The sequence below is a fragment of the Pyrgilauda ruficollis genome, unplaced genomic scaffold (genome assembly GCF_017590135.1).
Source record: "Pyrgilauda ruficollis isolate IOZ18807 unplaced genomic scaffold, ASM1759013v1 scaffold3, whole genome shotgun sequence".
NCBI lineage: Eukaryota > Metazoa > Chordata > Aves > Passeriformes > Passeridae > Pyrgilauda > Pyrgilauda ruficollis.
Window position 1 is genome coordinate 13,452,292 of NW_024524377.1, and position 13,014 is coordinate 13,465,305.

General features: G+C 59.4%; 1 protein-coding gene across 1 annotated transcript; it reads left to right on the forward strand.

Moving 5' to 3' along the window:
* WNT6 (Wnt family member 6) lies at positions 1-12,479 on the forward strand. The gene is made up of 4 exons (XM_041473263.1): positions 1-77; positions 8,102-8,322; positions 11,211-11,512; positions 11,788-12,479. Exons 1-4 carry the CDS (start codon positions 1-3, stop codon positions 12,247-12,249), a joined length of 1,062 nt encoding a protein of 353 aa, XP_041329197.1. The 3' UTR covers positions 12,250-12,479.
* Positions 12,480-13,014: the final 535 nt, after the last annotated feature.

The window sequence follows — 13,014 nt, forward strand, 5'->3', positions numbered from 1 at the left end:
ATGCTGCCTTCCTCCCGGACCCAGCTGGGGCTCTTCTTCATCCTCCTCTGCCCCGCTAACATCATCGGGCTCTGGTGGTGAGTAGGACATCCCGGGAGGGGTAAGCAGGAGGGGGCACAGGGTATCTCGATCTCCGGGGGCAGTCCCCCCCCAGCCTGGGGACAAAAGAGTCCCCTACACCCAGGCACCACTTGGCTTGGAATTGCTGCTCGCTGGCTGTTCTGATCCAGACTGGGGCACCCACATACTGCCAGGGTTTGGGCACACAAGTGTGCTGGAGGCAGCAGACCTGGGGATCCCCAGGAGTACAGGGTGCACAGGTCCTGTGGTGAGAGTTGCACTTTGCCTCCCCACACCCCCAGCCCACTGCCTGGGAAGCTTGTATGCCTGAGGGGTGGGCAAGGGGGCTTAGTGGCTTCCAGACCCCTTCAATAAGTCAAATTTAATTAAAAGCCTTAGGGTCCCTACAGTGTCCCCCCTGAATGGTGGCCCGGACACAGCAGGGACAAAACCCCTATTTGTAATGGTGCCCTCATCAAAGGCAGAGACGGTGCCTTGCAGGATACCAGAGGGGGTGGGGGATTCATTACAGGCACAGAACTGGGACCCAGCCTTGGAAAGCCCAGGTATCTGTCGAAACATGAACTATTTAAATCTATTAAGAATTTCACCCAGCCTGTCTTTATCCGGTTTTAAGTGCTTAGATTCCAGCTCCCCGGCGTGCCGTCCGGGCTATCATTCATTATCTGAGGCTATTCGTCTCCACATTGTCACACTCTTTTGACCCCTAAAATAAAGCTCTCCATAAGCCTTTCCCCTCACGGTCCCCTGCCTGCCCACCAGTGATTTATTCCACATCTCCATTCCCTTTGCTAGCCCTGGCTCCAGGGCTGCACTGCGGGCCTTTGTGAGTGTAAATGGTGCTGTTAGTCAGTCGTACATCAGCTGAGAGTTTGTCCCTGGAGCTCAAGCGCTGTGTTTATTGCCAGGGAAGGGTTTAGCATGGGGCTGAGAGGGACTTGCCTTGGGTTTTTTTGCTAGAAGAGGGGAGACTGGGGAAGGGCAAGCCCTGGCCAAGGCAGGGTGCCTGTGGAGGGTCTCCATGCTCCGTGTCACCCACCTCAGGAGAGCTGTGCCGTTGCAGGGCATATGCCCTCCTGCTGCCTGAGACCTGCTGTTTCTCCCTGGCTAATTCTCAGACACACACACACACAGCTGTCCCTTCAGCTGTCCATGCTTTCTCTGCCCCATCCTCATCAATATCTCCAAGTTCATGCCCTGTGCTCCATCTTTGAGGACATCTGCCTGTGACTGGAGCAGGTAAAGATGAAGCAGAAGCTCATTTTGCCTTCATTTCAGAGGCAGGCAGAGAGCACCAGCCAGGGCAGGGTGCTGGGCTACCACTGCCCCTTGCCCCAGGTGCTCAGAACTGCATCTCACCGTGGAGTCTGCGTCCTGCTGGTGCCATGTGTGCACAGGCAGCAGTGACTTCAGGAGATTAGCAGGATTTGGCAGAGGAGGGCAAGGGGTCAAACTTGTTTTTTCTTCTTTTAAAAAAAGAAGAAAAGGGACCTTTATTTTAAGAATAATAACTCAGCTGCCTGATGCACAGCAAATGCACTGGGCAGTGGAGTGGCTTCAGGGGGATCACCCGCTCACACTCTGCTTCACTCTGGAGCCAGCGAGCTGGGATGAGGTGGTGGGTGGATGAGGCCACCAGCGCCACCAAACAGATGTGCCACGCTTCCTGGGACAGGGCACAGGAGCAGCTGGGTGATTCATGAACTCCTTCTCTCAGAGTTTGGTGTTTTGGCCCCTGGCTGAGATCATCTCAGGGAGCCCTTCCTGTGTGGGGCAGAGGAGTCTGGGCACTCATGACAGGCATCTTCCCACGTCATGCTCCTGGTACTGCTCCCCTCTCCCAGGTCTGGGTAGCACTGGTGTCTGGCTTATGCTGTTGCTGGGGAGGGGTTCAGGGGAGCAGCTGTGTGTTGTGCCAGAGTTCCTGGAAGCACCAGGACTGGTGGCAGCGATAGAGCTGTTCCTCACTGTCACTGTCACTGATGCATGGGGACTTTGGTGGCACACCTTTGCGTGTGCATCACTGGGCACTTGTGGGTGCTTAGCCAAGGAGGCATTTTCCCCTGCCCAAGAAAGAAATGTCTTTGCAACTTTCCTATCCCACCCCTTAGTACATTATCTGTGTGGTGAGGGGATACATGGGTTTCCTGTATAAGCCAGCATTTTCCCCCACTGAAAATTAGTGAGAGGGCTGTAGCTGGGCTGGATCTCAAGAGGCACAGTCCCAGCCCAGGCCAGCAGCCGGGTCTGGCCACTCACAGGTGATAACTGTGCCCATTGGGATCCTGGCACATGGTTGCATCTATGGAAAAAGATTTGGGTGTGATGTACAAGCACTGGCATCCTGCTAGTGACATTGTAGCTTGAGAAAGAGCATCCTCATTGTGCTAGGATGTCCCCAGAGAGCTCACTGGAGACACAGACCTTTCCATGGCAAAGGGAGCAGGCTGTGGTCAGTGCCAATGGAAGATATGTCCCTCACGTGCTGCTGGCACCTTGATTAGTGCCAAGCTGCAGGGAGTAGGCTCTCCTTGCTCCCAGCAGCTCCATAAATCCTCTTTCTTCCTCCTCCCCTATTCTTTACACATTTCTTGCTCAGCTCCTTGTGCAACAGTGATTTCTCCCTGAGGAGGAGAGGTAGGGACTGCCTGGAGCTCCTGGGCTGGCCCAGAGGCTGAAGAGATACAGAGCGGGCAAACTTAGAGTCTGTGGAGCCCCAGGCAGGTTCAGGACAGGATTTCAGCCCAGCCGGTTTGCGTCGGGCTGTGCTTGCAGGAGTGCAGAGGCACTCTGGGGATGGGGGCAAGCAAAACCACCTTCCCTGGTGCCTGTTGGCTCTCCATGGGCATGGCTGAGAGCAGCTGGGAGATGGAAGAGAAAGCAAGGGAGAAAATCATCCCAGCTGCAATGTGCTCTGCTCCAGCTGTGTGTCTGAGGGGGCCCAGAGGAGTGGACACCTGCCCTCCATCCCCTTCCCATCCATGCACAAGGGCAGTGCACCTCCAGCTTTTCCTCAAAGGTGCTCAGAGAGGACCTCTCCCACCAGCCCCTGTGGCTGTACCCTTGCTTCAGGAGGTCCCAGTCCCATGTTCCTCAAGCCACACACCCTGTGTGACCACCCAGCAGTGGTCTCTCCTTCCCTTTCCCTGCCCGGCCCAGCACCCACCCTGCAAGGCTAGAGCCTGTAAGGGCAGGCTGCTGGGCTGGAGGGCTCTGCCTGCGTGCCTTGGGGTGAGCCTTGTGAGTCACCCCTGGGCTTGCTGACCCACAGTTGCTACCCCACGGCGCCCAGCAGACTGGGCTGCCCAGCCTTCCCCGGCATGCCTTCCTCCTGGAGCAGCACCATATGGGCAGAGAGGAATCTCCCACTGGGAGAGTCCCTGCCTGATGCCATCTCCCTGTGCCCTTGCTGGGCCAGCTGCTGACTTGCTGGGTTTTTTGAAGGGACAATGTTTCTCTTGCGCCCTTTGAGGTGACTGCTGGCTCCAGCATTGGGCGATTTGTTTTCTCCCACAAAGGCAGCTGAACTTTCCCCAGTGCCATCCCTTGTCCCTGCTCCTGGTCACACCCACTCTCCCATGCTGACACCCAGGCTCCCTGGCCATGCCCTACACATGCCCCCAAAGGGAGGATTTGTCTGGCCTTTGCATCAGAACCTTGAGCCCTTCAAACCCCCTTCGTGCAGGAGGGTACACCCTGGGCACACCCTGACATCTGCTCAGGCTTTGCAGGGTCCTCCCACAACATGTGGCACCCACATCTGGGCATGAACTAGCCAGGCCCTCATGCTACCCCAGCTCCAGCTTCTGTCAGCACCCAGAAGAAGGATGCAGTGACCACGAGTGGGTGGACTTCTTTCTTCTTATCCCAGCCCTTCCAGGGTTTGGACATGGCTTTAGGACCACCACCTCTGCAGGTGAATGCTCCCTCCATCCCCCCAGTAGCTGCAGCACAAGTTTGGGCAGCTCCTGCTCACGACAACCTGGCCTCAGCATGACCCTGCAGCTAGCAGGTCCATGGGTTGATGCAATGCCATGCCAAAGCCTCTATCCTTTAGGCAGCTTCCCAGCTGTTTGCATGCCATCCTCGCCAAGGAGATGTGAGGAGGACAGGGAATGGGGTCCCTCTTCTCTTCCCAACCCATGGCATTTCCTGCTCCCTCAGTGCCCCAGGTGCTGCTCGGCAGCCAAGCCCTGGCTGTGCCCCCCAGGGCAGTGACTGGCTGCTTACTCACCACACCTCCACGGGCCTCCTGCTCTGCCTCCACACCCAGCTGCCCTGGTTAGTGGCAGCACCCACTCATGGCCCTGGCTGAGCCATGTGCCTGCATGGGCTCTAGGAAAGCTGGATGGGTGAAAATTCACCTGTGGGTCTCCCTTGCCCCGTTTGCACAGCTTGGAGAGAGATGGGCTCCCTTTGTGTTTGACTTGTAGGCTGTCATGCAGTGTGACATCATTGTGTGGGGCGTGAGGTGACCTATGTCCCCAGGGATGGAGGTCAGTTCTCCAGGGCTGTCACCCTGCAGTTCTCACCTCTCCAGGTGGGTGCAGTGTTACCTGTGGGCTCAGAGTGATGACCTGGGCACCCTGGTACCTACATCACCCTGCTGAAGGCTTCCAGAGGCTGGGACAGAGGCAACACACAGCCTTACTACCCTAGAGCAGAGTCCCCTTGCCCCACGGGAGTGCCCAGGCAGCAGTACTCAATGGGTGCAGGCCTGTCAGATCCCACATGGAGCTGGCATGGCCCAACCACTGCTCTCCTGCAGGTGTGACTTTTGAAAGCTGACTATCCTCCTCCTCACTGCATAGTTCTACCAGCCTCACTGCCTTGGCTTCCTGCAAACCAGGACCCCACTGGGTCCCCTCCATAACGGTCTGCTGGCAGGGGCCAGAAGTCCTGCTCCACATCATCCCCATGCCCAAGGAGAAGATGGTGACTTGGCCCAGGCTCCTTGGTCCGTGATTTTGGCTGGGAATGAGACTGGGATGTGCTGGAAGCTCCATGACCATGAGCAGAGCTGTGCAAAAATGGTGCTTATGGCTCTTGGGAATCCCCGTCTGTGTTGCAGCAGGCACAGCATCCAGAGCACAGGGGTTGCACCAGAAGCCCCGGTGACTCCTGTTTGACGTGCGTCACCGGGACCGGGCTCAGGCTGTGGCTGCGGCAGCCTAAGGGGTGACAGCAGCAAGTGGGCAGAGCTTTGCAGCCCCTTTTCTGTTCCTCAGTCTCCCCTTTCAGCGACGGGGGCTGTTTCCCTTACACAGGGGTGCTGGGAGGTTGGATAGTGGGGCTCACCATGCCATTGGCTTTCGGGGCAAGCCAGAGCCCCCAGCAGCAGTTCTGGCAGCCAGCAAAGGGCGCCAGGGGCGGGTGGCAGGGATGCTGCTGTGCTGCTGAGCCTGGCTGGGGGCTCCCAGGCAGGAGGCGGCAGGGGGCTGGGGTGCCCCAGGCAAGTTGCGGGGAGCCGGGCTGGCGACCCTGTTCCCTCACCAGGGCAGGGGGAGGAGTGCCCGGCAGCAGAGGTGGGGCACCTTAATTGTAGATGCGGGAGGCCTTGGAGCGGGACAAGCTCAGGCAGATCTGGGCCCTGCGCCGGAGCCTTTGCCAAAGTGGTAGCAGTTTGGCAGCATTTTTCTTGCCCTTGTCTCCCCCCATTCTCCCCCCACCTCTAAACCCTCCAAAGCAAAACAGCTCTTGGGCTCCCGGCAGCCTCCCAGTGCCAGAAAGTGGAGCCCAGCGGAAATTAATATCGCTTTGGACTTAGGCAGCCCACCCCACGCCTCGTCGGCAGGGACAGAGAGCTCCTGCGCTCTCCCGCCAGCCTTGCTGCCGCCTGGACCATGGGTGGGGACCCCCGCGGTGCCGGTGAGCCGCCCATCACCCCCAGACCCGCGGGGCTGAGCTCTTCTTCCTGGCCTGATCCAGCGGGCTGGGGTGAGGCTCAGTTCAGTATTTGATCTGACGGCCCCGGGGGGCTGGCGCATCGTTTTTATATGAGTACAAAGAGTCGTCTCTTAATGAAAGTCCCATCTCGGCTCCCCCTCTTCCCCACTCCACCGGCGGAGGCAGCCAAACCTCCGCCATCCTGCTGTGGTCACAAAAGACAGCAAGCTTGGAGACCAACATGGAGGCTTGGATCCCTGTGTGGTCATCATGGGATGGGTCTGGACAGATTTTCTGGTCACTTTCCATGTGGGCCTCAGTTTCCCCTTCTATGGAGGACCTGTGCCAGGCAAGCTCTGCGATGCTTCCCTAGCTGCCCCATCCCTTTGCAGGGCTCCATGTGAATCATGCAGCAAAGGGAAGTTGAGCTGCCAGGAGCAAAGGGAGATGGGTTCTTCCCGGCAGGAGCGTGGGCTTGCCTCAGTTTCCCTGCTGGAAGTTCCCTTTCCAGGCTATGCCTCTCTTGTTGAGCTGTTTAACCTTTAAACCTCCAGCCAAAGCATAAGGGCTCCTTTTCCAGGCTGTGTGAGAGGGCACGTCCTCTCCAAGCCCAGCTGGGGTCTGGTAGGCAGGAGATCCAGGCAGCTGGGGAGCTGACGTGAATCAGGGGGATCCTGGCAGGGCTTTCAGCTTCAAACAAGGGGCTTGGAGGGGGTTTGCACTGGGGACAGGATTGCAAGCAGATTACTGCAGCCTGGTGTCCCAAACACAGCCCCCCAGCTGCACAAGAGTGAAAAGGAAACCCAGAACACAGTTAAACACTGAGATTCAGCTTGTGATTTTTGAGCCCCTGGGGCTTGGCCAGACTATAAAGCTCTGGGTTTGGAAGCTGTGCAGCTGATGCTCCCCAGTGAGTGGGGCTGAAGGCAGCACGGGCCGCCCAAGCACTGCTCCCCAGGGAATCCCAGGGAATGTAACCTCCCAATATCAGGCATGTCCTGGTCCTGGGGTATGCTGGGTCCAGCCCTGAGTTTCCATGGGCATCCGTGGCCATGAAAATCCTGTTGTTGAGCAGGATGAGCTCTGAGCCCACAGGAGCAGCGCTGGAGGCAAGGGTGGGCTGAGTTAGGGTGTGCTGCATTCGTGTGGCCCACGGCCCCGGAGCTGCCGGTGGCAGAGCTGGAGCATGGCCCGTGCCAGCACGAGGCAGGGTGCTGCAGGGCTGCGCAGCTGCGCCAGCTGTGCCGTGGAGGGCACTGCGGGCGAAATGTGTGGGGAAAGCACAGGAGTTTCTGTAGCCCATGGCACCCCGGGGAGCACAGCAGTGTGCTCAGACTTTGCCTTCAGGGCCAGGGAGTCAGGCACCTCACGCCAGCTGTGCTGGCAAGGAGGAGCTGCCTCTGACGTGGGCCCAGCCAAGACTTGCCCTCCCTCACTGGCATTGGCAAAGCTGGCAATGCCACCTGCATCCCTCCCTTGCACTCCCGCACCCGCCTGCGGCTCCGTTCCCTGGAGTCAGTGCCTGGATTTGGGGAGGTGAGTACAGGATCCTGGCCAGCAGCCGAGGGGCTTTATCAGAGGCAAGGTCACTCTTCTAGTCTCCCACGGGGTAAAGCAGCGAGAACCCGTGGAGAGGGGGAGACACACCAAGCATGCTGGCTGGGCTTCTTGTTGTGTCCACAGCTCTGGGAGACGCAGCTGCACTGGGCATCAGTCACATGGCAGTGCCAGGGCTGGGTTAGGTCAGTGCCAGCCCCAAAGAGCAGATGCTGAGTAGCACAATATTTCTGCCATCCCCCTTGGGGACACCACCATCACCCCCATGGGTGTCCCCAAGGATGTAGAGTGATATATACCAGCATCATCCTATAACCTGTCCCACAGTAGGAGATCCCCCGAGTTCCCCAATGGATGGACAGGGCAAGGTATTGCCTGGGTGAGCCACCCATACCCGTTTGTCCCACCCCCACTGCATATGTCTCTCTGTCCCCTTGTCACGCGGCTCAGCATGGAGCTGGCACTGCCCCACAGCCTTGCCCCATCGCTGGGGGTAGGTCTGGTCCTGTCCCATCCACACCCTGGTCTCTCTGGGCTTGGGTGCTGGTTTTGCTCTGCTCGCTGTCCCCTCCTGCAGGGCAGTGGGGAGCCCCCTGGTCATGGACCCCAACAGCATCTGCCGCAAGACGAAGCGGCTGGCGGGGAAGCAGGCAGAGCTGTGCCAGCTGGAGCCAGAGATCGTGCAGGAGGTGGCCAAGGGCACCAAGCTGGGCGTCCGGGAGTGCCAGTACCAATTCCGCTTCCGCCGCTGGAACTGCACCAGCCACAGCAAGTACTTCGGCAAGATCCTGCAGCAGGGTAAGGCCAGTGCTTCCTCAGATTCCCATTTCCCAAAAAGACCCCAGCCTGGTGAAGCACCTCCCCGGGACTCCTGGAGCAGAGTCCTGGCGTGCAAAGCTGCATGTGTGTGTGTGCATGTAGGGGTTGCTCAGTGCTCCCCGGTGCAGTCACGCTGAGGTTTTACTGCCGGGACATGTCTCCCTGTGTTGTAATGAAGCAATTACCAATGCTCCCAGACAGTGCGGGGCTTCATGAAGCCCAAGAATGCACCCTCGTCTGGCAGTGATTTACTGCTCCCCCAGGACCCCAGGGTGTGCTGTGGGAAGGGGCCCGGCTGGGAGGCAGTGTGCAGCCAGTGGGAGCTGCCCCTCACCCCGTGGGTGCCCTTCACATCCCTCCTCCTGGCCTTGCAGGGAGCGGAGGAGAGGAGTGTTTGTCTCCTGTCCCTGTCCCTGTCCCTGGATGGGCACCCTGGTGTCGCCCTGAGGAACAGGGCTGGGTGGCAGGAAGGTATGTGCAGGTCTCAGATAGTGGATACAGCAGTCCAAGCCAGGCCCAGCTGCAGCAAAATCAGAGCAGGGGCAGAGCAAGAGGGCACCTGTGAGTGTGTAAGGGATGGGAAAGCCCTGCCATGCTCCTCAGGGAGAGGAGCCGGGAGTGGATGGTGCTCCGAGCAAGAGGGATTGCTTGAAACACTTGGGTTGGTAGGATCACTTAGTGGGAGGTGAGTTTAGTCCTGCCTCTCTTCCCATGTTGGTTCCTGTGCTATGGCAGATGAAGATGCTGGAGCAAGCCCCAGTCTCCTCAGCCGTCACATCTGTTGGTGCATGGCCAGCCCAAGGCAAAGTGGATATGTCCATGGGCCATGCAGGGGGGTGAAGGTGGCATCCCTGAGGGGATTGGAGAAGGCAGGGTGCCCTGGGCACCCAACTGACTGCAGATACCAGTGGGGGTCAGAGCTGGAGCCTCAAGGGAGACACTGGCCCACGGGAGGGGGATAGGCTCATTTAAAAAGCTGGTTTGCAGATGTGGGTTCCCCCCAGCACAGGGAGGTGTGTTCAGTCAAGAGGCAGAGAGTCAGGGCACATGGGGGACTCTCCTGCCGCTGGAGTCACCTATTTTCACCATAAACTGGCAGTGAGGGTGGTGGGATCTGTACCAGGCAGGGATCTGCTCTGGAAGTGGGGTGGTGTCAGAATGCAGGGCCAGGCCAGGTGGTGAGTGAAAGGTCCTGGCAGATGAGCTGCTGGGTGCCCAGGAAGAGCCTGTGTTGGAGGAGGCACAGGTACAGCAAGCATGGGGATGCTGAAGGAGCCACCACACTGGTCCAGCCTCCCTGCTGGGGTGGTAGAGATAAGCAATGTCGTAGGGGCAGTGGTGAGTTTGAATCCCTGGCACTCTGAGCACATGGGGTATCCCAGCTAGAGGTGTGGAGTTCCCCAGGGCAACAAGGTGGGTGTTAGAAGCCCTCAGAGGTGCCAGCAGGTACCAGCCTCCCTGTAAGCCTGCAGGGACTGCTCAAAGTATCTCAGCATTTTTGGGGTTCCCAGCTCCATCAGATAAACACCTTCCATCCAATATCCTTTTCTATCCAAGGATGCTGCAAACCTCTCATTCCTGGCCATGGCCTCCCTGCCATGGCTGTCCCCTCTTCCCTTGCTGCCACCTGTGCCAGGTGTGGCATGCCAGGGCAGGCTGGCCTGGGGGCAGCCACGTGTCTGGAGGAACTGTCAGAGGAGCGGCATCCCCCCAGGGCCCGGCTGGCAGGGTGGCATGGGGATCTCTGCCAGCTTTGGGCTGTCTGCTGAGGGTTCTGCCAGCCCCAGGTGGGAGCAGGCGGGTGGTCGGGTGGCTTGCGCGGGCAGGAGGGCCTGGGGAGGGGGTGGTACCCCCTTGGTGGCACTGCCAGAGAGGCAGCGGTGTGCCCAGTTCTTGCTAATATCAGAGGGATGCAGGTGCCGCGTGGGCTTTTGGAGGAGCCGCTCAGGAACGGGTGCGCTGGTATCCCTCTTCCTGCAGCCTCCCCAAGTCGGAATACTGAAGATGGAGGGATGGGACACCCCCCAAAACCCACCTTCCCCTCCCTCGCCAGGAATCCCCTGCAGGCCACCGCCCTGGGCCAGCCCTGCCCTGGCATTCGGGTGGGCAGGAGCCGGGCTGGCATGGCGCAGGGAGCGCGGGAGCCCCCCGAGCAGGGCGCCGCACCCCTGCTGCCAGAATCCCCCGCTGGCTGCGGCTGCGAGCGGCAGGTCCGGGCAGGGGAAAGATGCTTGGAATTCGTGTCCCGGAGCAGAGAGAGACAGGAGCAAATACTAATAATAAATAATCCTGCAGGGTGGAGGCTGTGCCGGTGGAGAGAGGGGGGCGGGCAGCTCCCCATGGCAAAGAGGGTAGTGGGGGGAGAGCAGGCAGCACAGCTTCATCACTGCCGCCCTGCAGAGGGTGAGTGACAGCCTCGGTATCCCTCGCAGTGTGCCCTTCCAGGTGCCACTTTGGAGCTGGGGTTGGGATTTTTACTGCTTGGAGGGATATTGCAGGGTAGTGTGAGGAAGCTGTGGGTACCACCTGGTGATCTGGGACCACCCTCTGCTCTCTGAGCTTCCCTCTTTCCCATGGGGCAGCACCCAGACTTGCAAGAGGAGGTGGGAGATTTGTTGCCTCTCCACAGCTGAGTGCAGGAACACTGGCAGGGCCTGACCATCCCCCAGAGACTTCAAATCTGCTTGCAAGAGGCATCACCTGCTCCAGGCAGCCCATTCCAGGGTGGGTGCATCACCCAGGGAACAGCACCGAACACATATGGAGGGGGAGAACGGGGAGTCTGAGCCCCTGGGATGTCAGCCAGGGCGTGGTGCTTTGCTTGCTGGAGCTGACCCCACATCCCAGCCCTGTCCGTTCTCCTGCAGATATCCGTGAAACAGCCTTCGTGTACGCCATCACGGCGGCGGGAGTGAGCCACGCCATCACGCAGGCCTGCAGCATGGGCGAGCTGCTGCAGTGTGGCTGTGAGCTGACTCGGAGCCGGGCCCCCCCCTCGCCCACAGCCGGGCCAGGCACAGAGGGCACTGCCTGGGAGTGGGGGGGCTGTGGGGATGATGTGCAGTTCGGCTACGAGAAATCCCAGCAGTTCATGGATGCCAAGAACAAGAAAGGCAAAAATGACATCCGAGCTCTTATCGACCTGCACAACAATGAAGCCGGGCGCTTGGTAAGGCCCCTGCACTCCCTGTCCCCTGCACCCCTTGTGCCCTGCCCAGCCCTCCGCCTTCAGTGTCCCCAAGCCATGTACCTGCACCAGCTTTGGCTGAAATGTGACCCAATATCTTTTGGGTATCCTTTGCAGGTGCTTTGGAAACCCCCGGGCCACTCTCCACCCCCAGCCCCTCCCCGGGCCAGGGCAGCCCCAAGGGGCAGGGTTTTGGCTGGGGGTGCTGGGCAGCGAGAGAGGGAACCGAGGGCTGAGCGTGGCTGTCTCTTCCTCAGGCGGTGCGCAGCTACATGAGGACGGAGTGCAAGTGCCACGGGCTGTCGGGCTCCTGCACCCTGCGGACCTGCTGGAGGAAGATGCCCCATTTCCGTGAGGTGGGGGATCGCCTGCTCGAGCGCTTCAATGGGGCTTTCAAGGTGATGGGAGGCAACGACGGGAAAACCCTCATCCCTGTGGGTGACAACATCAAGCCTCCCGATAAACAGGACCTCATCTACTCGGCCGACTCACCTGATTTCTGCTCGGCTAATCGCAAGACGGGCTCACTGGGCACCAGGGGCCGTGTCTGCAACAGCACAGCCATGGACACGAGTGGCTGCGACCTGCTGTGCTGCGGGAGAGGGCACCGCGACGAGACGGTGGTGCTGGAGGAGAACTGCCTTTGCCGCTTCCACTGGTGCTGTGTGGTGCAGTGCCGCAAGTGCTCCGTCCGTCAGGAGCTCAGCCTCTGCATCTGATAGCCTGGGGTCACGCAAGGACAATTTGGGAGGCCACCTCCAGGCTCACAAGGCCCCCCTGGGACAGAGACAGGTGGAGCCGGTGGCAGGGTCAGCGTGGGTGAGCTCAGCTCTGCGCTCCGGGGAGTTCTGGCTTCCCCAGAGGGCAGCACGGGGCTGCCTGGCTTACCCATGGTCCCCGTGGTGGGAGCTGTGGGCACAGAGCTTTCACTAATAAAGCTATTTAAAGCTGTATGCCACAGCGCTTCCTGGGGAGGGCTGAGAAGCGCTGACCACCGTACTGGAATGGGATTAGCCAGAGAGCTGCCTTGCCCCAGCTGTGAGTCCCAATCAGTCACACTCCTGCCAGCCCTAGCCCTGCTGGGACCTGTGGTGAAGTCCAGCTCACTTTTTATCTACCCTCTGTTTTTCTCTGTGGTTGTCAAGCCTGGAGATGTGTGTGGATGAGGGTGAGTACTCTCCTGCCCTGCTCTGCTGCTTCCAGTGTGTGAGTGCTCTCCTCCCATCACCCAGAGCTGTCACTACTTGGGGTGCCACTTTGTGTCCCGCCACCATCTGACCTGGGCTGTTTGCAGTCCATGGTGCCTCCACTCATGCCTCATGCTGGAGGTACATCTAGCTGCTCTAAAACTATGCTGTTGTGCTCTGAGTTTCTTGAGGGGACCCTGTATTCTTTTCACTCTAGCCATGTCACTGCAGTCCCTGCTGCAGAGCCTGGCACACAGAAGCCCAGGACAGCGCTGACACTGTTGGCTTGGTGGCATG

Bases quoted from the DNA above. Each gene is read 5' to 3' on its own strand.
- WNT6 (XM_041473263.1), top strand. From the start codon at position 1: ATGCTGCCTTCCTCCCGGACCCAGCTGGGGCTCTTCTTCATCCTCCTC. The intron at 78-8,101 runs GTGAGTAGGACA...CCCCTCCTGCAG, and splicing joins AACATCATCGGGCTCTGGTG to GGCAGTGGGGAGCCCCCTGG. The intron at 11,513-11,787 runs GTAAGGCCCCTG...TCTCTTCCTCAG, and splicing joins ACAATGAAGCCGGGCGCTTG to GCGGTGCGCAGCTACATGAG.